At 35.7% G+C, this 23,131-nt stretch overlaps 2 protein-coding genes across 8 annotated transcripts; one reads left to right on the forward strand and one right to left on the reverse strand.

Moving 5' to 3' along the window:
* The first annotated feature begins 1,283 nt into the window (after positions 1 to 1,283).
* LOC104882830 (RNA pseudouridine synthase 6, chloroplastic) lies at positions 1,284 to 15,359 on the forward strand. 6 transcript variants are annotated; one of them, XM_048634353.2, is made up of 12 exons: positions 1,284 to 1,617; positions 2,465 to 2,593; positions 2,691 to 2,945; positions 3,023 to 3,104; positions 4,771 to 4,886; positions 4,956 to 5,010; positions 5,261 to 5,372; positions 5,978 to 6,147; positions 7,943 to 8,274; positions 11,485 to 11,699; positions 14,250 to 14,331; positions 15,223 to 15,359. In XM_048634353.2, the coding sequence occupies exons 1-9, from the start codon at positions 1,373 to 1,375 to the stop codon at positions 8,213 to 8,215; spliced, it is 1,437 nt and encodes a 478-aa protein (XP_048490310.1). In that variant the 5' UTR covers positions 1,284 to 1,372; the 3' UTR covers positions 8,216 to 8,274; positions 11,485 to 11,699; positions 14,250 to 14,331; positions 15,223 to 15,359. The 6 variants fall into 6 exon arrangements, with proteins under 6 accessions (XP_048490310.1, XP_048490311.1, XP_019102764.1 ...); XM_048634354.2 differs by having other exon boundaries at positions 14,262 to 14,331; XM_019247219.3 differs by lacking the exon at positions 14,250 to 14,331.
* LOC104882831 (beta-glucosidase 46) lies at positions 12,508 to 21,219 on the reverse strand. 2 transcript variants are annotated; one of them, XM_010667245.4, is made up of 12 exons: positions 20,793 to 21,219; positions 20,346 to 20,417; positions 18,906 to 18,964; positions 16,277 to 16,352; positions 16,051 to 16,125; positions 15,705 to 15,792; positions 15,202 to 15,454; positions 14,635 to 14,750; positions 14,290 to 14,545; positions 13,724 to 13,826; positions 13,524 to 13,632; positions 12,508 to 13,060 (listed from the first exon to the last, which is right to left on the reverse strand). In XM_010667245.4, exons 3-12 carry the CDS (start codon positions 18,960 to 18,962, stop codon positions 12,829 to 12,831), a joined length of 1,365 nt encoding a protein of 454 aa, XP_010665547.2. In that variant the 5' UTR covers positions 18,963 to 18,964; positions 20,346 to 20,417; positions 20,793 to 21,219; the 3' UTR covers positions 12,508 to 12,828. The 2 variants fall into 2 exon arrangements, with proteins under 2 accessions (XP_010665547.2, XP_048490308.1); XM_048634351.2 differs by lacking the exons at positions 20,346 to 20,417; positions 20,793 to 21,219 and having other exon boundaries at positions 12,919 to 13,411.
* Positions 21,220 to 23,131: the final 1,912 nt, after the last annotated feature.

Here is a 23,131-nt window from a genome sequence, read left to right on the forward strand (position 1 = left end):
TCAGTAGATGGGTGTTATTCGGTAAAATCGGGGGTGGTTCTGCTTCAGGGTGTGGGGTCTCAGGAAGCCCTTCCCCCCCTGAAGACCCCTTTCAGTGGATATGGAAGCTGTCTGTTCCTCCCAAGATCAAGTTCTTTATTTGGAAAATTTGCAATAATGGCCTTCCTACTAAAAAGCGACTTGAAATGAGTCACGTGTTCGTTCCTCTGGAGTGTGGTTTTTGTAATCACTACTCAGAGGATCTTCTTCATCTTTTCAGCAACTGCCCTTTTTGTGTTGATGTCTTTGAATTATTAGGGTCTAGGTTTGGCTGGCCCTCTCTCCCTTTAATAATAGCAGGTGCTCCCTTTGTTTCCTTTCTTAATGATTTGGTTAAATTCCGATCGAAGGACGAAATAGCAAAGATTTTTATCACTTGGTGGTTCATTTGGTATGCTAGGAATGGCATTTCTTTCAGGAATGAGTCTTTTTCCCTTGGAAAACTGAGTGTTATGATTTTTAAATACCATTCGAGACTTAAGGATGCTCCGCTTTTGTTGGATTCCGTTGGCTCATCTAGAGAAGGCTCTTTTCAGCCTAAGCTTCCGCGGAAGAATATTAGTTGGATCCCCCCCCAGTGGCTTTTTGTAAGCTTAATTTTGATGGGTCTAAATTAAAAGATGGGTCGGCTTCCTTCGGTTTTATTATTCGAGATGAGTCTGGGGTCATCAAGCTTTGTGGTGCTAATTCGATTGCCCCCTCTCATTCTATCATGGTAGCTGAAGCTTGGGCCTTACGAGAAGGGATTAGGGGGGCCCGCATATTGGGTCTAGATAATATTATGATAGAAGGGGATAATCTTTGTGTTATTCAAGCTATTAAGTGTATTTGGAAGATTCCTTGGGCTATTCACTCCCTTATTTTGGATGCAGGGGAAGATCTCAAGCAGTTCTCACAGGTTCATATCAATCATGGTGTTAGGGAAGGGAATGCTGCAGCGGACTGGCAGGCGCATCGTGGTCATTCGTGTTCGAATTTGACTTACTGGTTCGATTTGCCTGATCTCAATTTCTCTGTAATCATCCGAAAGGATGCTTTAGGGTGGCCCATTTCTTGGGATCCCCCCTAGTGTTTTATTTTCTGATTAAAAAAAAATAAAAAATAAATAGAAACATCCTATAGAAAATGATATCTAATACATAAAATTTCTTCAAAGGGTTGACAATCCAATTAATTCAAAAGTTCTGTTTAAACCAACAAAAATAAACAAGGAATATAAATAAATTACACCAATTTCCTTTTTTTTTTTTGAGGTGGTAGATTATGGTTTATCATTTCTCAACGAGTCAAAGAAAAAGAGCATAGCAAAACCACAAAAATACCCGGGAACCCAATGTCATTCGGAGCTACAAATGTCGGGTCAAATTTCATCAACGCTATGTTCTTATCTCTCCAGAAAACCCATTTCCGGGTATTCGGAGCTCCGTCTACATTCCGGCGCACATTAGCAACCCGCCACCATGTAAGCAGGAAGAAGCTTAGGAGAGAGAAAGTTAGTTGCTCCGTTTCAAGTTTTAGAAGCCAAGATGTTACTTCTACTGCTGCTACTATCACTTCTCCTGCTCCATTTGTTAATGGGTACTTCAATTTTCAAGCTTTTTTGACTTTCTTTTTGTTGGGTTCTTGTTATTATTTGCTTAAACTTATTAGTCTAGTGATTTTTCAATTTTTAGAATTTTGGCTGTTAATGTTTCAAATGACATATTGGTTGGGTCCTTTATTATTTGTTTGTCAAGACGATTTCTTATGACGATTCATGTTAGCGGACCCTCGAATAATTCTGGATTAAGGGTTTGTTGTTGTTGTTGTAGCATACTGTTTGGGTGTTTGGCTTTTTGAATTTTATGTTTTTGTGTATGGTTTATGATCAGGAAGGTGCAATGTATATTGTTTTTACCAAATTCAATTTAGTAATTTCTCTTAGCTTTTTGATGAAAGATATTGTATATGAGTAATTTTTGTTAGAGGAACTATACTAGAATGTTTGGTTTGCTAGAAGTGAGATCCAATTTTTGATGTTTTTGGAAAATATCCTGTCTTCTTGTCAATTTATTCATCTTAAAGGATTATCATTTCTTGGGGAGTTTAGCTTCTCATACTGCCAAGCTTTCGCTCGAATACCCACTTCCGATGAATCTATTTCCCGTCATTTTATTGCAAGTGCCAATTTAAAGAGCTCTTGGGTTCTTACTTCTTAGTTATGCTCTGAACTTTGAGAGGAAATTGGTCATCATATCTGAGTTTGTTTTAATTGCTAATGCATTTGAATATCTGATAAGTTTTTGCAAGGTGCAGCCTACATTTTCGTCTATGACATAGTATATAACTGCCGGGCATTCTCTTCATCGCTTGTTAATTTATGTCCTATTCCCCACTCTTCGCTTATTTCTACAATCTTATTGACTGTGGAGTTTGATGTTTATAGCTACCCTGAATATGATCGCTTACTACCCTGCCCATCAGAAAATATGCCACCGAGAGTAGAGCACTTGGTTGTCTTGGAGGAAAGCCCTGTTTGTGAATACATCAGCAAAAGTTTGGATCTCCCACCTTTGTAAGTGATACTTGTCTCTTCTAATCTTTATTTTCTTTTGATAAGTCTGAATGAGTAAATTGGGTGACCTGATTAAGAAATTGAACTACTTGAAAAGATATGTTGCAGATCTCATCCATTTTGGAGCTGTATATTACGCACATGTATGTCCGGAGCCTCCTGTAACAGCTACTCCTGAGCAAATTCAATTGTATGAACATTTTACATCACCTGAACTTCTGAAAGAACGCCGTTCATTTAAGGGGAAAACTGTCCGAGAAGCTCAAAAAACTTTGCGAGTAACTCATCCAGATGAGTACTTAGAGGCAGGAACATATTTGCGTGTACATGTACACCCCAAACGCTTCCCAAGGTGATTGAGATGTGGTCACTGTATCTACTTACTATACTATTGCTAATACATGCTACTGAGCCTTTAATTCCACTCAGGTGCTATGAAATTGATTGGAAAGCAAGAATTTTAGCTGTAACGGATTCCTATGTGATTCTGGACAAACCTGCGGGTACTTCAGTAAGTAAATTCTGAAGAGCTACTCATTCCTATTGATGAAATCTGTATAATTAAGAAATTGAAAATTTGATTATCTGCTAGTTTCGATTGGCAGCAATTCTCTGGCATCCTTTCTCTTTTCATCCATGGGTTCACCTGAAACATGTTAAAGTTGTAGAAGTCTTCATTACACACTAGGCTGGGATCTTATTGAGTTTGTTGTTGAAACTTGAAACGTCAAATTCTGGTTTTAGTAATGAGTGTTCCTATATGGTCTGGGTCATAATTAAAGCTTCTTCATGACTAAAATGAGCTTACCAATTTTTTTTTCCCACATGGTATCATAGTTCGAAAATACGGTTTTGGTCACGGTCGCGGTGATGCAGGAACGGGGATGATGCGGTTGTCGTACCGCTGAATATCGGCTTAAACCATGAAATATCCCTAAAACCCGCCTAAAATGCGGTTTTTTTTACACCTTTACAATGCGGGTAATATCGGTTCGATAGATTTGAAAACCTTTACGACATGGGCGATAGGATACAATGCGGCCTTGTTTTGGCACCATGCTTGGTATGTGTGTCTTCTTAAACCTTTGAGTTAATTAAATTGGGAAGAAGAAGAAAAAAGGAAAAAAACAGGGAGGGATTATTAGAGTGGCATAATTTGTTGTATGTTATTATATATACGTAAGATCCATCTGAGGTGCATGCATGCAACCTATGTATTATAGATTGTCCTGGACTCCTGGGAAGGGGGCACTTTTGGTAATGCACATTATTTTGTTATGGGTTAGCTTGAGGAATAAGTTAGAGGGTTAAAAGGGAAGAAACTCTATAAATAGAATAGATTAGGGAGAGAAAAATTATGTTGAAAATTGTTGAGAGTTTAGTTGTTTAGTTTTGGGAGAGAAACAAGTCTCTCGAAATTGCTTCAATCCCAATTTGATTGGAGTGAAAGCTTCAGCGAGTGCTTTCGAAATTTCTTTTGGATGTTCTCGATACATTTCCTTGTGATCTCCTCCATCTTTTTGAAGCATTTCTTCCCGAACACCTCTGTTTCCAGAATTGAAGCTTCAGCAGACTCCAATTGCAGATTTTATTTTTTGAAATCGAGAAATCAGCACTTAATCTTCCAGAACAAACTGCTTCAATACCATTTGTAATGAACTGATATCTCAAAACAGATTAAAGAAGAAGATTAAGATGAGAAACTGATCTTTGATTGATAATATGGAATTCGACAGTGAAACAAAGATAGTAACAAGCTTTTGAGAGGCTTGTTTCTCTTCCAAAACTAAACAACTAAACTCTCGGCAAATGTCAACGTAAGTTCTCTCTCCCTAATATATTCTATTTATAGAGTTGCTTCCCTTCTAACCCTCTAACTTATTCCTCAAGTTAACCCATAACAAACTAATGTGCATTACCGAAAGTGCCCCCTTCCCCCTAGATAACATACTCGTGTTATCTGACGTACTCGTGTCAGATGTGTGTTGGACACCGACACTTCATCATGGACCAAAATCATGGACAGCTTTCATAACATAGCCTGTCCAACACGAGTACCTGAGTGGCTGAGTCCAGATTACATAGCATGCTACCTGCCTGGCAAGCACCAATGATTGCATTATGAAGGCAATAGTCACTCGGGAGTTAGTAATGTCTGCTCATTTTCTTCTGTTTAGGTTGGAGGAAGTTCAGACAACATTGAAGAAAGTTGTGCAAATTTCGCAACTCGTGCTCTGGGATTGACTTCTCCTCTCTTTACTACACATCAAATTGATAATTGCACAGAAGGATGGTAATGTTCTGCAATTTCTAGAACTTGTCTGTATTGAGTAATTCTGTAATAATTGTGGGTTATTTGCAGTGTTGTGCTTGCCAAATCTAAGGAGTACTGCTCAACTTTTCACAAAAAGATTAGAGTAAGTCTATGAAGTATTTCGAGATCACACAAATTATTCCTGAATAATGTATATTTTAGTGAATATAATAGTGGTTTAAGCTCTCTGCCCAGCAGAGCTCCAACTCAGATGGAGTGCGTTTCTGTGTTCATGCTGCTGGGCCACCTAATTGTTGATCTTTTTTTTTTTTTTTTTTTTGGCACTGTGTATTACTGTATTGATATCTACATATCATCATATCATAATATAGCCTTTTGTGGATGTATATCAGGATAAATTGGTTAAGAAGCTCTACCTTGCACTTGCTGCAGCTCCAGTTCCTCGTGGCATACTTACCCATTACATGCGTCCTGCTAATCTCGCTCCACGACTCATTTCAGAAGGTAACCAATTTGGTTCGTAGTTACAGAGACTCTTGATGTCTCTCCAATCACAACTAAAAGGTGCTACGTCCTCGACAATAGTCAGTTTTCTAGGGGGTGGGATAGGTGCTAGGTTCTTAACAACAGTCATTTATATAGGGGGCCGTCAAAACAATCCAAATCTATCGATTGTTATTTGGGGTTTCTTTTGAGGTTTGGGACTTTGGGGTATTGTATTACTACTCAGTATTTATAAGATTACCCATTTTCTAATTTGTATTTCCCTAAGGATTGTTTTATCTCCATTAAAGGTAATATGATCCCTATAATTCCTGTCTTTGCTTCTCTTTCCTCACTTGTTAAAGGACTAGAGTACCTAACCACTCAATATAACTCTTAGAAAAATAAACAGAAGGGAATGGGGCAAACAAAAAGGGACTGAGGGAGTAGAAGGGATCCATGGTGGATAACTCGTGATAGCTCTGTACCTCAGTGACTCAGTCTTTTGAAAGATCCACATTTTATTGCATACATAGGTTGTTTGTAATGTCCTAGATATCATGTTATAGATATTATAAATATAGTGACAACAAATTGTGTGCATGCTATGATTATTTTGAATGCAGAACGTATTGATAGATGGCTCTTGTGTCAGCTGGAAGTCTTGAATTGTAAGGAGGTTCCTTGGCCAAATTCTTATATCAGAGATAAATATGGAATTGAAGACTGTGAATGGCCTGTAAAGAATACTGCTTATGAGTGCACTGTTAATCTTTTGACTGGTCGTACTCATCAGGTATCCTTTATGATCTTCTATATAATTGTTTACGCTTTGTGCATTTTATCAATTATATTGCTTATGAGTGCGCTGTTAATTTTAACTGGTCGTATTCATCAGGTGTCTTTTATGCTCTTCTATATCATTGTTTACGCTTTGTGCATTTTATCAATGTTTAAGTGATACAAGTGAAATTTGGAAGAATATAGAAGTTGCTATCTTACAGTGAGTGCTTGAAAAGCTGACACTAAAAAGTTTCATATAGCAATAGGTTTGGAAGTCAGATATTGCAGTTAATTTCTAGTTATGCCCACCTCCAGCTTATGCTGATCACTGAAACATTGATATAATGAGCAAATTTGCATGTTTTTTAGCTCCTTGAATCCAGAATTTGGTATATTTTTTCTCTAATTTTAAGTAAAGTGAGCTTGAGTTTTAATTAAGAGCCGCTTTGAGCTTAAAGCTAACTCAACATTCATATAATTGTTTTATTATAAAAACAATTCAAACACATATCTTTATATGCATTCTCATCTTTTCAAGACAAGTTAAATAATCATGGATAGCTGTATTAGTATATAAGCATTTGACGATCTCATATGGTTTTTGGCTAGAAGTGATATTCTGTATTTGATGTGTCTCATATTTCTCTCATAATTCTGGATGCTTTATTTCGGATGTGATCACTCAAATACTTGTGGATATATTTATTGCAGTTTGAGTAATCTTGTTTGGTCATTTTATTATCAAATGTCATTTGGAGCTTTGTGTTTTGAGCTTCTAGTCATCATGTTGGATGGTAAAGATTTGATGCGTAATTGCTATTTGAATGTTTCAGAATGAATGGTCAATTCTGAAGTAGCATGTTTTAACATGCACATGCGTGTTATATAGTTATTGATCAATTCAAGTGAGGGAAACATATTTCTTTTCCAAAATATGATTTTGTGGTGACTTACTTGCAACATCAAAAGTTAGCAGTAACAACATAACTTTTCTGCTAGAAGGGTTTGTGAAGTTGAGATGGGTGAAGGCGTGAAGCTGTACCCTTAACAATTAGCAAAGGCTTTTCTTTTTCTCTTGGGACTAAGACTCTTTGTTGTTTACTCCCTCCATCTCGAAACACTTACCCACTTGCTTTTTCAAAGTCAATGTTGATCAATTTTCACCAATTTTTTCGCTATAATATAAGAAAAAAGTATCATGTGTGATCTTGTTAGTTCCATCTCAATGTCTATTTCAAAGATCACTTATGTGGATTTGGAAAGCTAATTGATAATGGAAAATTGTTGTAACCGACCTAACTTGTAAACAAAGGCCTGTGTTTGTCAAAGAATATGTGATCTTGTTAGGTTCATCTTAATTTCTATTTTCAAAGATCACCTATGTGGATTTGGGAAGCTAATTGATAATGGAAAAATGTATGTAACCGACTAACCGACCTACCTTATAAAAAAGGCCTGGTATGTTGAAGAAAAGACATTTGCATCCTCTGTGCATGGGGATTTTCAATGGTGGCCAGGTGTGCAACATCAAAATGTGTTTGTAGTAATTCAAGCTTTCACTTCTCATCTAGCTACTTCCCAGAACTAAAAGATGATGAGAAAATAAACACAAGAAGAGAACATGCTAGCAACTTAGCGATTAATGACCAAAGAAGCTGTCAGTTTTTTTTTATCCTCTTTCTTGGGCAAATATGTAACTTCCCTTTGTTCTTCATTTTGCTTATAATTTGGGCACATTCCTAAGATTTGTGGTAGTACTGGTTGCAAGAATGTAGATATGCTAACTTATCAACCAATTGCCTGAGCAGATTCGAGCGCAATTTGCTGCTTGTGGGGCACCTATAGTAGGTGATTCCATGTACTTGCCAGCTTCTGTTGCAGAAATAGTCACTCCAGAAGTTAATCCATATGGCAAATATAAAGGAGTATATTCAAGTGAGGATGAAAAAAGAATTGCTATTGATAATTGGGTTGCCTTGCATGGAAAGGAACCCACTGTCTCAATTGGTCTTCAAGCTTGTCAAATCTCCTGGGATAACGGTGAGCATATGTACAAAGCCGGGTCACCATGGTGGAGATGAGATGATTTTCGAGATGCATGAGTTCTTTGAAATTGAGAGCATTAAAGTCAAGACTCCAGGTTGGTCTATTTTCCATTTACCTCTTTCTCCTAGGATTAATATGTCTGTCGTAGAACTTCTAATATATTTTTGAAGGTGAATAAGTGTCTTGGTAAATTTTTTTGTTTTTGTGGATGTCAACTAATGGTTAAGTCTTGTGAGGTGGTATCGAAACCTGAGATCAAATTCATCTCCATTATCTTCCCTTATGGCTCTCTCTACACCAAAAAATTCTTTGAATTTGGTGCAACCAACCTCGCAAAATTACAAGTTCTATTTTCCATTAACCACTGTAAGCTTCTTACAACTCAAAAATGACTTCCATCAACTCCCAACCTCCATAAGCCCTATTGTAAATACTCTAGTGCTTTACATTATATCACCTTTAGTTACTACCAGGATCAGAGTTAGTTAATATAGGTTCTGCAGAAAACATAATCGCTGCCATATTCAGCTGCCCACGTTCCACCCCTTTGTCCAGCATCACCATGGCCACAGCCGCCTTTTACTACCCGTCCGAGGCACCCTTCAAAGTCCAAAGTAATCTTGCACTAAACTAGTTCTAACATAAGCAACAGCCAACGGGCCGTTGACGGCAATGAAAATAAGATTATACTAGTTTCATTTCCAGAAAGTTCTAGATTGCTTACTCTTGAACTATTTTGCAGTAAGGTTACTTTGAGATGATATGACGATGAGTACAGCTGGTGGTTTATACCACTGTAAGTTGCTTTGGTCTTTTGGACTAAGGACTGGGAAGGATATCTCCAGCTAGCACTTACAGGCGGCTGCAGCTTGGGGGGGGGGGGGGGGGTTTAGTGTGAAAGGGTGGAAGTTGAGTTATTTTTTCAATATTAAAACAGCGATCGTGTACTCTTTCAGAAGCTGTGTTAACTAATTCTAAGGTATGGAGTAACTAAAGATGGTTAGGAGTGAAGCTTTAGAGTGTTTACAATTGTTTTTATGGAGCTTGGAAGGTGATAGAACTGAAAAATAATTGTTCGAGTTATGGGAAGCTTATAGTCGCGAATGTAAAAGTAGAAGTTGAATATACTCCTTTCCATGCAAGATGATATGTGACTTTTTCCATGCAAATTGCGAGTTATACTAGTATTTCATGAAAAATTCAATTCAAAGTTATTGTTGAGTTGATGTAAAAGTTGGGTCTATACTTTGGAGGGTCTGCAAAAGTTTGGTGGGTCTATACTTTAGGGCAAAATTACTTAATGCTAGAATTTCATAAAATATATAAACGACTATCATCTAAGTCGCAGGTCACATACTCCCTGTGCATTTTTTTGTTCTTCCTATTTTAACTTGGCGCGTTTTTAAATGTACTTTCTTGACTCTTTAATCTTTCATTACATATTAGTAAAAATTGTAACTATTCAGTATTAATATAGTATTCATTGAGACAAATCAAACAAGACCCCACATGAATATATTTTTTCTTATATATTGAGAAGAATTGAAGATTCTCTCTAATTGTGAATAATGTTAAGATTCCAAGTAGGAAGAAAAAAAAAACACTGAGGATACTTAATAGTCAATTTATTGACAAAAAGTAACACTCAAGTTTGGCCTAGTTGGTCGGAGGCCCTCCTTCCACCCTTGTGACAAGGGTTTGATTCTTGCCCTTTGGAAAGTGGGAACCCCAAATTTCCCCCCACATGCAAGGGATATTCATCTTAACTAAAAAAAATTACTCAAAGATAATATAATTAAAAGCATGGAAAATGTTTCTCGGTGGAAAAAGCAAATGAATAGTAGTTTTTCTTTGTTTGGTTTGATGGAAAATTATTAAGCTAAAAAGGGGAAAATAAAGATGTTGGGAATGACAGAGTGGAGGAAAATAGTTTTCCTTCAAATGTCAGAGGAAAATGTTTACGAAGGGATGGATAACACTTTTCCACCTTGGTTTTCTTTTTGAATCCCATGTCCAACCAAACAGCGAATTGGGGAAAATAGTTTTCCTGGAACACGTTTTCCTCCAAAACAAACGGAGCCTAGATGGCTAACAATTTACATGCTATCTTCACCTTTAAAAAGGGTTCTCGAAATATAAGTTTCAATAATGGCTAGTAAGTTTATTTCATAAATATAAAGGACCTCAGATAAGAGGTTCTTAGATGAAGAGAACAACGGTAAGCCTCACTCACATCTCATTAAGTCATTAGTCTCAATGATGCCGGAACCTAAGTAATAGTGCTACTTTTTCTCCAAAATGAGAAATATATATCATATGGAGTATGTCATTTGTCACCTATAATTAAGGTGGAGAATCCATGCGAAACCTTTTTGTAATGCTAGATGGAAAGGGTTGTCACACTGCCTTTTCAAAATCCAAGAAACATATAATTATAGCTTAGAAATCTGTAAATTTGACAAAGCTGATTTCTTAGCTAAATCAAACACTTTCCTTTTTGGATGTGACTATTAGAAGTAGTTACTCCATTTTTATGCTTTAAGCCTTACTAACAATAATCACCCTCAAAGTGAAGGGTTTGCTCCAAGAATCACTCCTTAATTAGAAAAAAGTACTCTGTACTAATTTAAACCTTCTTTTACTTTATGTTCACATAACCACTCATATCCATTCACCCATTTCTTATCGATGACTGACTTAAGGGTGATTGTTTGAGGAAGGATCTTCACTTATGGAATGGGAATCTGATGAAAGAACCTGTATGTCAGGTTGGTTCTGAAATAACATTCCTATACAAGTTTCCTATAAAATGGGCAAGGATAGTTGTGTGAAATGAAGTCAAAGTTAAGAATGGATTTGAATAATTCAATTCAATTCAATTACTATTACTAGTTAGGGGAGGTTTCGAATAAACCCATCACTTTGGTGTAATTTGATTGATAAGTATTTCAAAAGATAATAACAAAAAGACTGTACTTTCAAATTTGGCAAGAGAACTTAGTACTATGGAGTGAATCCACGAAGCAAGCATGCTTTTACAAGCTATGCAAAGTTTTATTGTAGGAGATATGTTGAGGCCATAGATTCTGGTCAAATCTAAGCAAGATGGGTTGATTCCGTAACTTAAAAATGGCAGTCTCTAAATGCTTGGAGAGAGGAGAGAGAAATGAGCACATGTAGAAACTTCACCGTAGATTTTCTTATATCATGTCTAAAACTTTTGCAATTTTTTTTTGACTTATCATCTTGGCCTTATATTGACCCTTTCCAATAGTCCATTACTAATACTAGATATTGTCTTCAGATTCATAGCTGCTCATCATGAACGGATAATTTCATTCTGTGCCACGCCGAAGGGGCTCCTTTCGCATCCCAATTTGGAGATTATCAATAGAATCTGAGCAATTTACTATTGGAGTATCCATCAAAGCTATGAAATTTGGATCATAGAAGGGGACTCCTTACTATTTACCTGGTCTCTGAAGAATGTGAAGCACAAATGAACAGCTTACTATTAAGGTCTGATTTTCAAACTTAAAGAGCTATTGAATTGTTTTTTTTTTTTTGCTAAATAATTTAGAAAGATTTTTTTTTTTATTACACTTTCAGTTTAAGTTGTAGTGCCCTTTTCCCCATTGTTGAGGTGTCTTTTCTAAGAGGATTTATAGGCTTGTAACTGAAACTCATCCTATAATTATGACAAATTTGGATTCTTAGCTAAACTTGGCAACTTTATTTAGAACTGACATTCTTTTGACTCCTAAACTTAATGATTTGGTCCATTTAATTGTTGTCTAAATTATGGTCCTAAAAATGTGTCCAAACGTTATGTGAAAGGTAGATAGGTCTTTCAGATAGATTCATTTTGTGAGTTTTCTTGTCTTGCTTGTTCTATATTCATCTTTCGAAGGACCACACGGTTGGACGATCTTGAGAGTTACATTTCCTTTGTAAAATATCTTTTTATGAGTAATATCTAGCATTCTCACCTAGCAAGTTGAATAGTTAAATTTGGCTAACTGGAGTTTCATCATGCAAGTCGATGAGGGACAAGTACGGAACTTCAGTTTGGGTGGGGTCCATAATCTTTTATATCTTATTTAGAATGCGTTCTCTTCACCTTATTTTTACTTACATGAACTTTTGAAACTTATTAAAGCTTATTTTACAAATTTTTAGAACTTATGGAAATATATATTAAATTTTCTAAATTAACTAGACCTAAATTTTTTTTTCATGTGAAGAAAAAGCACTATTAGTCAATCAAAGTTAGAACCAACAAGAGTTTTATCATTCTCATGCAACAATAGATCTAGACCAACAAGAGTTTTTAAGTCTCATATAACACTTGTATATATGTAGAGCCTCTTAGAAATGTATACTACATTTGTTAGATTCTACTTACATCCTACTCCGGATTGCACTACCTTCAGATGAGAACTGAATCCACGACTTTGTGGGTCGAAGATGGAAGTGCTACTAGCCTTCGACATCCTTATTTTCTTCATACTTATTTACATCAAAAGTATTTTACAATAATACAAATATGTTGTCCTACACAAGTGCAATAAGGTAAATTGGCCAGTCGAGGACTTGGAGTACCAAGTTTATCCTTGATGTTTTTCTTCTGCTTTCCGTGTGTTAGAACTTAGAAGTCTTGAGATGATTGCAGTACATTTCCATTTCCTCTCTGCTTGAGTGTTGTCTGTGTTATATGGTTGGCGATGAAGTTTCTGTACCATGCAACTGATAGTTTTGGACTCCGCTTTAATGTATGATAATCAACGTGGTATAAACCAAATCTTTTGGTGTATCCATATAGCCACTCAAAGTTGTCAAGCAATGACCATGCAAAATACCCCCTAACATCCGCTCCTTGCCTGTTCGTATCGAATATGAATTGCAAAATTAGTTGCTTCCAAAAAAAACCTTGGCACCAAATTATCGGCAGTTTTGTTTCAAGATCAATTACGACCTCTCCGATACGGCGATACCTGGTAATAACTAGTGGTAATGGCCTAATGGCAATGGATTCATAATTAATGTTGTAACTAGATCATACCAATGTCATGGTATTGGGAAGGGCTTGTCATCCTCAAACATGCTTTTTTCAAGTTCATATCACCACTTGTTACTTCTATAAAGTGGTAGAGTTTGAGAAAAAAGAGATATGTGAAGATTGCTGAGCATCACCATGCATATTGAGATGCTGACTTTCTTCACAAATTGACCTATGATTTCATTGTTATTTCCACCATATATTGATACCGACTAAACGGGGATGTTAGGAACAAAATGAGTAGTAAAGAAGATTGTTACTTTCAATCTGTCAAGAGAACTTACTTGATAGCCCTTAGGAGTGAATCTAGGTAACCGGCCATGTATTCGACTCTCTTAGTATCACTAAGTAATTCATTGAGAACGCAGTTCTGATTGCTTTCTTGAGCATACCCTGCCAGAGTCATACTATCACTATCAGGAATTGAATTAGATAGATAGCTCATTGATATATCTTGACATCACTATGATCTTTGTGAGCTTACCGTTTTCTGTTATGAACATGGGTGTATTATTGTATCTCTCCTTTACATAGGTAACCATTTTCTCCATCCCTTGTGGGCTGATGTACAGCCAATCCATTGCTGTCTGTATCAAATTAGAAAGATGAACAAGTAACTTCAGTCACCCCAAAAATCTGTTAAACAACAATAAAGGATGCTGCTATAGGCAAGTTTTTGGATCTGTTCATTTTCAGATTTTGGTTTTAAATATCAAAAGTTAATTATGATATAAGTTAATTTCGCCTGTCAAACAAAAGGAGACCTTAGTAAGAATATGTAAAGAATAGGCTTAACAACTATTCGATCAAAAACAGATTTAGTTATGTCAAAAGGCTCTTATTTAGGAATAGTATTTTCCAATTCTATCTTGTGCTTTAGATATCTGAATTCAACTGTGACAGCATTAATTCTATTTTGTTTAATATGGTCCATAGTTCTGTTATAGATTTTTTTGTACATTTCCTTAAATCAAGTCTATTTTTGTCAATTGCTCTGAACTTGTTTTTAGATTTTAAAACAGTGAGAAGCTAATGAACAAGCCTACTTACTGGTTCACCGATCAAAATGCCATTTTTCGAAGGAGTTCTCAGGTATAAACCTTCTGTCCAGGAAACTCCAGGTCCAGCTTTGCATCTTGAGAACATACAGTCCTGGGCATAATAACTTGAGTAGTGGTTGATGCCAATGAAATCGAGCGCATTATTTAGTATCTTCTTTTCTTTCTTTGAAAATCTTGGTAAATTTGGACCCAGAATCTTTCGCATTTCTTCTGGGTATTCTCCAAACATAATTGGATCCAAAATCCTGCTCAGGAATAATACAACTATCATTATCTTCTGCTGAAAATTTGTTAAGAGTAATTGCTTTATGATAGTAAGTTGAATAAGACTAACCAGTTGAGGAAGAAAGACTGAGCTCTTTCAGCAGCTAACTTGTCTAATGGTGAATTGCTGATCGGTTCGAACCATATGGCATTCTGAACAATCCCAATACTACCTCTTTGTTTTTCCTGCTTGTTTAACAAAGTTAGGTTATACTGTCTTCAATCTAAATCAGGAACTTATTATCAAACCAGATCAGCCTTGGCCAGATATTTTCAGACCAGATCAGATGTTTTATTATGATACATCCCTCCAGAATGATTCAGACCAGATTAGACTAGACCAGTTCCTAAGCGAGTATACCGGATCTTAAGAAGTTGGATCAGAATACCTATTTGAGGTAAACAGGATACAATTTGTCCTAGGACGTTTCATGTACCTTGAAAAGAAAATCAAGTTTTAGGATAAATAAAGTGAATCAAGTTTTAGGATAAATAAAGTTCATATAAGACGCGAGAGCCAGAAAAGTGCCTAAAACACATTCTATGTCAAATTTAGTTAGTGGAATTTTTATCGCAGTGCATTCATGTGCTTATAGAAAGTTTCGGATCATTGTGCTTAGCTACCAATTATCGATACCTGGTATTTGGTTCTGTACAGATTTACAGCAGTTGCATGAGCTAGGATAACATTATGAGCTGCAATGAAAGGTTCTTTCTCGGAATCTCCTTTCGAACATTTTCCGAATAATCCTGAGCATCGGTTGGGTGGGTATAAGCCAGTGCGGTACCCCTGATGGATATTAACATTTGGCTCATTGAAGGTTGCCCAGTATTTCACCCTATCACCCAAGTATTTGAAGCACACATCTGCATAATATGCAAAATCCTCCCTGCAAGTAATGAGCTTTCAGGACTCTAATCTTATAATTTTAAAGCCACTTCTGAGCTTGTTTGAGATCCTTTTGAGCTATCAGTATTTTTGTCATCACATATCAAATGTGAATTCACACTGTATTTTTAGTGTGTGTGAGATAAAATTTCACTGAAAGTAGGCCTCAAACATAGAACGCGTCGAAAAAAAAAGCTGGAAATACAGTATGTTGTTTCTGAAAACCTTGTTCCAATTCTCAAAATGCTTACTGTATTTCATGGCTAAGCAATCCACCATATCTGTCCTCGAGTTCTTGAGGGATGTCGAAGTGGCTTAGTGTCACAAAAGGTTGAATCCCTGCTCATACACATATTTTACTTAGCCAAGGGAAAATATTTGTTAAGAACCAATAATTTTTCCTGTTGAACGTAACAATGTCTATTTGCTTAACTCGTTAGGCAACTGACAAGGAGGGAACTGTCTAATGTACCCTTAACGAGAAAGTTGTTAGTCAAGCAGGGACGGTATTGACACCCGCTTCGTGTTAGTTGCCTAACTGTTCGTCAACTAGTCTTACTCAACCTCAGAGAGCATGCTCTTTCACTTAGAACATACCTTTAGCAAGTAGAGTATCAATGAGCTTGATGTAAAATTTGATGCCTGCTAAATTGATGTTCCCATATCTTCCTTCTGTTTCATAAATTCAGTGGATGTTGGGTAGTGTCAGTTCATTCTCTATCTCATATAAGCAGTGTCTTGAATGTTGTTTAATTTTGTTTTTTTTTTCCCGATCAGTAACTGTGACGGGAGACATGATCTTGTAAAGGATCGGCGAGCTTACTTGGTAAAATTCGAGCCCATGAAATCGAGAAACGGTAGCTGTTGAGTTGGAGATCTTCCATCAGCTCAACATCTTCCTGTTTCACAGTGGTTACAATATTGCTTGGGTTGGCTAACATAGTTTGATACAAATTCTCTACTGAAATAGCCACTTGTTTTTATGATATAAGAAAGTGAAGATAAAATGAAACTTTAGGTTGCCTCCTCTACAATCAAAATTAACTTATTAGACCTCATCAGTCTTTGTTTCACCTTATTTACACCTAATTAAACTCGATTAGCGGTGTGTCTGTGTGTGGGTGCGTATTTTTAAAAGTAAAGAGAAAACATTGGCTTGAGAATTATCAATTCAGCATGCTAATACATTTTCATTGGTAATAGATAGAGCAGTCTACTAGTAGTATATGGTGGGATTGGTCATGCTAAGTGTATTTCTTCGTTATATTTCATTTGTTCTTTAATCCGGCCCAGGATGCCTCACTAAGTCGCACTCGATGGTTGTTACCAGCAATATTGCATGACTGTTTCGTTTCATATTACTCGCTATACTTTTTAATTTACAGATTTTTAGGTAATTTTTGGAGAAAAGAGAGGTAGAGAGTAAAAAGATAAGGAACTCATGTGAGAGGAGAGAGAGTTTATTGCCCAAAAAGAAAGTATAGCAAGTAATGTGAAATTTTCCACAATGAAAAGTCTAGCGAGTACTCCCTCTGTTTCCTAAAAATCTTCCTTGTTACTTTTCCTACAGATACCAAGGATGATCCATTTGTGTGGGGTGTGGAGTGTGGCCGTGTGGGGGTGTGGGTTGGTAAAGTAGGAGAGAGAAAGGAACAAATAAAAGGGGTTAAAGTAGGAGAAAAATGAAGTAAAATGAATTAATAATGTAATGGTGGATTATATGATAGGGGAAAAAATTCCAAATTAGGAATAAAGTAAAAGAGGGAAAATATTTTGAAAGCATACTTAAACGGAAAGAGGGAAAATTTTCGGAGAATATATATCAATAACAATAAGTCCATGATAATTAGCAGGTTTGCCAAGCAATGAGGTGGTTGAATTTTCAAATCAAAAGACAAATTAAACGTCCTTTGTCAACTCTAGTATGGTCATCCTTTTGACATGAAAACATCATTTATAAAATTGTACACATTATTATGAAATTTGTCATTTTACTAATTACATCTCCCATTAGATTTTTGTGGTTTTCTTTATATATGGACCGACCGAGCATGAGAGTATGGTCCAACCCGATGCAACCGACTTTACAATACTTGGCACTATGCTTATGAAGATGACATCAAAAGGGTGTCCACTGTCAAAACTGACATTTCAAGTTTTCAACGCATAACAATTGCATAATGTGACACATTGAATAAGAAGCAGCAGATCCACGTAAAACACTCATGCATTTTTTTTTTTTTTAAACCTATATACTTGGTGCGAAAGTTAAGGCATATCTATTAAACAAATTCATTAATTAAAATAGAATATTCTACCTACAATTATGCTTAATATATATTAATGATAATTTTGGTTTGATTAAAAAAATGATAAAGTATATATTAATATGGAAAGTAACTATTTAACATAATTATAAGGAAAATATTCTATTTTAATTAATTAATTTTTTTTATAGATAAGCCTTAATTTTTGTATTAGGTGCATATATTAGAAAATTCGATTTTTTTTTTTATATATAAATGTAGTTTTCTTTCTTCACAAGTGTTACACTTTACTCTTGCAATATACACCTTGCACTATTGAATTTATTTTCTGTTTGTTCTGTTAATTTACCCATATCAATTTTTTTTGACTCGTATTATAGGTATAACTTCACAACTAACCCGCATTGAACAACAAATAAATTTTTGAAATGCTAAACATCGTTCCAAAATTTCTTACAATCGCTTGAGGTTCATCAAACATTTTCAACTTTACCCTTCTTTTTCTTTTGTTTTTTTTCCCTAAATCACCACCCCAATTACCACCACCTCACCTCCAGCCCCACTGCCACCTCCTCCACGGCTCCACCACCCACCTCTCAATTTGTTTAATTGGGGCGATGGGTGGCGGGTGGTGGAAAAAAGAGAAGGGGTAAAATAGTAAATTAAAAGTAAACCCAGACGATTTTAAGAGAATTTGTGGCAATGTTTAACAATCTTCACAAAATGAGGCGTTCAGTTTAATTTACCCTTCTCCGCTTCTTAACTGTTGTAATATTTTAACAATTGTACTTTTCAATGTATAATATTGAGCATTAATATTATTAACATTGAAAATCTGTAATTGTTCACAGAGTCGTCTTGTATAATTTAAGGAACCTGTGCTAAATTAAATTATAAGAACTGAAATTTTTTGGTAAATAGAAAAAGACATAAGAATTACTAATGGAGTTTTTTTTTTTTGTTTGGAGAATAGGGAGAGAAAAAGCAAAACACTAGATAGAAAACACTCGATAGATTGAAAAGGAACAACATTTACTTAGATTTAGTTTTTTTTTTTCTTATAACTTGGGGCGAGCAACTAATAAAATCGAATCTTTATATTTTGGGGTTCTATTCAGTTGCTCATCCTACACATGACCTTAACCGTCTCTAAGTGTTTGCATCAAACTAATTAAATGGTTTTACCAGATAGCGGTGATAGTGATCAGTGGCGACGTCTCCATTGCTCTTGTCTGCTATCATTCCTGTTCAAGAAGCATAATTTATGATTGTTACTCCCAGGACCCATTCCACAGAAAATCAATCAATATAAAGAAAGAAGAGGAGGATCTAAGTAGCAAAATCAAGGGCCCCAATTACTTTTTGGGTGATATGTTAGGTTTCAGATTTACCCACCAAAACAAATCAAGTCGATCATATGCATGGACTCAAGCAAGTCACTAGTCATTTTCAGAGATGAATAGAAATATCTAATGATTATCTTAAGGACTATATATTAGGGGTAGATGAGGATGTAAAAAGTCTAATTGTATAGGACCTCCAAAATTATAAAATCAAAAAATATATATTATTTAAAAAAAATTAATTCATATTAGAGAAAATCACCTTTATTTTCCACTTTTATTAAATTTCTCAATAATTTTTAAATTTTAAATTTTCTATCTCTATTACATAAGGCAACACATGGGCGACACCAAAAAATAGAAAAAGGAATAAAAGAAAAAAATTAGAGGATAACTAACTGATTCATTTGAATGAAAAAATGGGGAAAGTAGGACATTTAAATTTAACATCAGTTTTTTGATAAAACAAAATGTAAAGATAGCTTTTCTACCCAATTAATTTTATTTTCTACTCCATTTGTCTATCACACGTTATCGCATGCATTGCGTGCATGTAAGACTAGTCTTTAATAATCCAACATTCCATCATTTTTTATTTTATTTTTAATATTAGGACTAATTTTCATGTTAAAACGGGGATATAAAATTTTCAATACAACCCGATAATAACTATGGAATCATAGTTTCCATCATAGATGGTTACAAATGGTTAGATTCTTACAAGTGACCTTTGAATTATATTTTCCATGGGAAAGAGGAAATAGATGCAGAATAGCACTTTAAACGTGTTTGCCATAAATTCCAGCATGTCAGGATCCTATCCATACGTATACATTGTATGTCATGATCCCATCCATACGTATACATTGTTGTTCTCGTTTTGGGATCAACGATGCTCATATCTAAAGTCATAAATTTTTTAATGATTCATACATCATACTTCTTTCGTTTTACAATATAGTGTTTGTTTTCTTTTTACATGGTTTGCAAAATTCTATATCATGAGAAAATATAAAAAGTTGATATTATGAAACTATATATATATTGAGGTGAACCTAAGAAGATGCTATATGAGTTTTTTTTTTTTGTTTATATTAGTGAAAATGTTATAGTTAAGAATTTTAAACATTGATCTTAAAAAAGAAATAAGAATTATATTATGAGACGGAAGAAATAGTTTAAAACACATTATTGCGAACTTTAGTAAACATATGAAAATTAAAAAATTATGACGAGTTTTAGTAATGTTGTAGTCAAATATTTTTTAAAAATTAATACTCACCTGATTTATGTGTAAAAGTATCCCAATTGTTGAGTCCTTTGCCATCAACTAAGTAGGCACGGCACCTTCATACTGAAAAATCCAAAATTAAAATTTACATAATTAGCAGCAATGCAGGTGACATCAAGAATGGCATAAATGCTTCCACATAATTACTGATGAAAAATAAACTACAACAGCATGCATGCCCTTATCTGTAGGCTTAGGTGTACAATATTAAGTCGGATTCATTATCTACTAGGTGCAACATTAGTAGAATATTGATCTATCTTATACCTGGGTGTATTACATGCATTTTACGAAATTATTTTAATCATCTGCTCATTTAAAGCTCTCACACTATCTTACATGTGCGTAATACAGAAAAGAAGAAAGTGAAGTTTCTAAAGAGAACTTAACCAAGAAGTGGAACACTAAAAAATTTAAAAGTTCAAGGGATAGAATGACCTGATATGCAGAGGAAGCAGTACCAAAGAGGAAATTAGAGGGAAGTGTAAATGATGAAGATGAGGCAGCTTTGTTTTCTGGAAGATTAGGAGTATTGGAATGAGACAAAGATATTGAACTAATAACATCAACAAAGATAATTAGTATGAAGAAGATTGTGGTGGTTGTTTTTGTTAGTGTTTTGGACAGGACTTTGGGATGCATTTTCATCATTAATTTGTGGTAAATGATGATGAAAAATTTGGAGATCATAAATTTCACCCAACAAATATTATATATGTCCATTATATAGGGAGCTTTTAGCTGGTGGGACAAAGTAATTTTGGCTTTACAGACTCACTTATTCCAAATAAAAGGTTACATATGAGTCCTGTGATATTTTTTTGTGCTTGAGTGATTTTTTGTTTCTTTGAAAAATATAAAGGGTAATATCTACACTATATTTACACCATAGAAATAAAAATGTGCGTTAGAGATTTATGAAAATGAAAGCATGTAGATAATCTGTTCACAGATGAAAGGAGAATAATATGACGACGTAAACTAAAAATTGAATAAAAAAAGTGGATACCGATACTTAAATTTCTTGACTTGTAGCATATGATATCTCACTTTTTCTTCTTTATGCTATATTTGCAATATTACTTGATTTTGAGAGAGAAAAAATAACACCTTTTTCTTGTATATATCCCTTTTTGTCAAAAGTGGAAAATTTGGAAATGTAAAGATAACAAATTAATTGATGATACGTCATTTGACATTGACAATAGCTAATTCTATATGTCTGCATCTTTCAAGCTTTCTTCATTGCAATGTGATTTCATTGTGATCTCGTCCTTTCATCTTTTACTTGTTTTGATCTTATAAGAGTTAGAAATATGTTTGTGCTCTCTAGTCTCTGCTATATATTTGTATAATATCACATGCTTATGACATAAAATCAAATGCAAAATACAACTTTTTCTTTTTGGGAAAAAGGAAGCTAGATTAATAATGAACCAAATTGTCCACGAGTACATAAGGGGCCACTTCTGTTGGATAGTGGTTTTCCCATACTTGTTTAGTACCAAAAGGAACTAGCCCAGCTAAATGACGAGCAACATAATTTCCATCTCGCTTCACATGTGACCAAGAGAAGGAAATAAAAGAAATACAAGAGACAAGAATGTCATGGAGAATGTAATCCAAAACTGAAAGGAAGAGAGCATTCTTGGAAAGTCGATTAGTAACCATTTGACAGTATGATTCAATTATAATATCTTGCAGACTATAGCGTTTACCCAACTTCACAGTAAGTTCAATAGCTTTTGCCTCTGCAATAACTTTAGGGACCCAATAAGCCTTCACACGCCTAGATGTCGCGAACAATACTTCCCCAGTCAAGTTTCGAGCTACTCTCCCAAGCCTACCCAGCCCTCGTGAGCTAGCGAAGCATCTGCGTTGAGTTTGATAATACCAGGTGGAGGGGGAGTCCATGTCTTCGAGTGAGAAGTCGCAGGCTTGCACAACAAGAATCCGTTCTTATAGCGTCTGCATGTAGCGTCCGCCAAAAAATCAGACGGTATCCGTCAAAATACCGTCCGTTCTTATTGCAGACGCTAAATAGCGTCCGTTTTTTGACATTTACCGTCCGCCAAAAAGTCAGACGTATTTTACCGTCTGCTTTTTGGCGGACGGTAAATTTACGTCCGCCTGGCGGACGCTAAAAGGGCCCAGGCGGACGCTAAAATCCCGGTTATAACATCAGCAAACACGACCCTTGCAATCACATTTCGACTACATTTCTACGAAACTCTAAACCCTAACCCCTCTATTCTCTCCGGCGAACAGCGGCCCTTTACTCTCTCCGGTGAACCGCTGCGCCTCCATAGTCGTCGGAGGACCGCCACCACCACTCCAATCGCGTGGTTGCACCTCTATTTTGTCGCACCTCTGCGCCTCGCTTTTGTCCGCAGCTCTCGACGCCTGCCGCTGCGCCTGCCGCTGCTCCTGCCGGATCTTCACCTTCACCGGCGCCATGCCGCCTGCCGCTGCTCCTGTCGGATCTTCACCGGCGCCGTGCCTCCCGCCGCCGCCTTTAGTCTCCCTTCTACAGAAACATAAGGTATGAACTAAACATAGCCTAAGTACACATCGGTTCTTTTCGCCTCGAGTTAGTTAAATTCTTGTTGAAATTAGCATAAACAAAGATCTTTCTACCTTGTGTGAAATTGTATGCCCTCTATTCTACTCATATGTCACATAACCAACTTTTCTCATTCTCTATATAATTTATCACTAACGTCAATAGCTATTAGGTATTAATTTTGTATATCACTGTTATAAACAAACATTTCCTT

Source organism: Beta vulgaris, chromosome 8, assembly GCF_026745355.1.
Source record: "Beta vulgaris subsp. vulgaris cultivar EL10 chromosome 8, EL10.2, whole genome shotgun sequence".
In the NCBI taxonomy this organism is placed as follows: domain Eukaryota; kingdom Viridiplantae; phylum Streptophyta; class Magnoliopsida; order Caryophyllales; family Amaranthaceae; genus Beta; species Beta vulgaris.

Coding starts and splice junctions, on each gene's coding strand:
- LOC104882830 (XM_048634353.2), top strand. CDS start 1,373: ATGTCATTCGGAGCTACAAATGTCGGGTCAAATTTCATCAACGCTATG. Junction 5,011..5,260: donor CTTTTCACAAAAAGATTAGA/GTAAGTCTATGA, acceptor GATGTATATCAG/GATAAATTGGTTAAGAAGCT. Junction 5,373..5,977: donor TCCACGACTCATTTCAGAAG/GTAACCAATTTG, acceptor TTTTGAATGCAG/AACGTATTGATAGATGGCTC.
- LOC104882831 (XM_010667245.4), bottom strand. CDS start 18,962: ATGATAGCAGACAAGAGCAATGGAGACGTCGCCACTGATCACTATCAC. Junction 16,353..18,905: donor ATCACTATCACCGCTATCTG/GTAAAACCATTT, acceptor ACTGTGAAACAG/GAAGATGTTGAGCTGATGGA. Junction 13,061..13,523: donor TCACTCCTAAGGGCTATCAA/GTAAGTTCTCTT, acceptor CGATACGAACAG/GCAAGGAGCGGATGTTAGGG.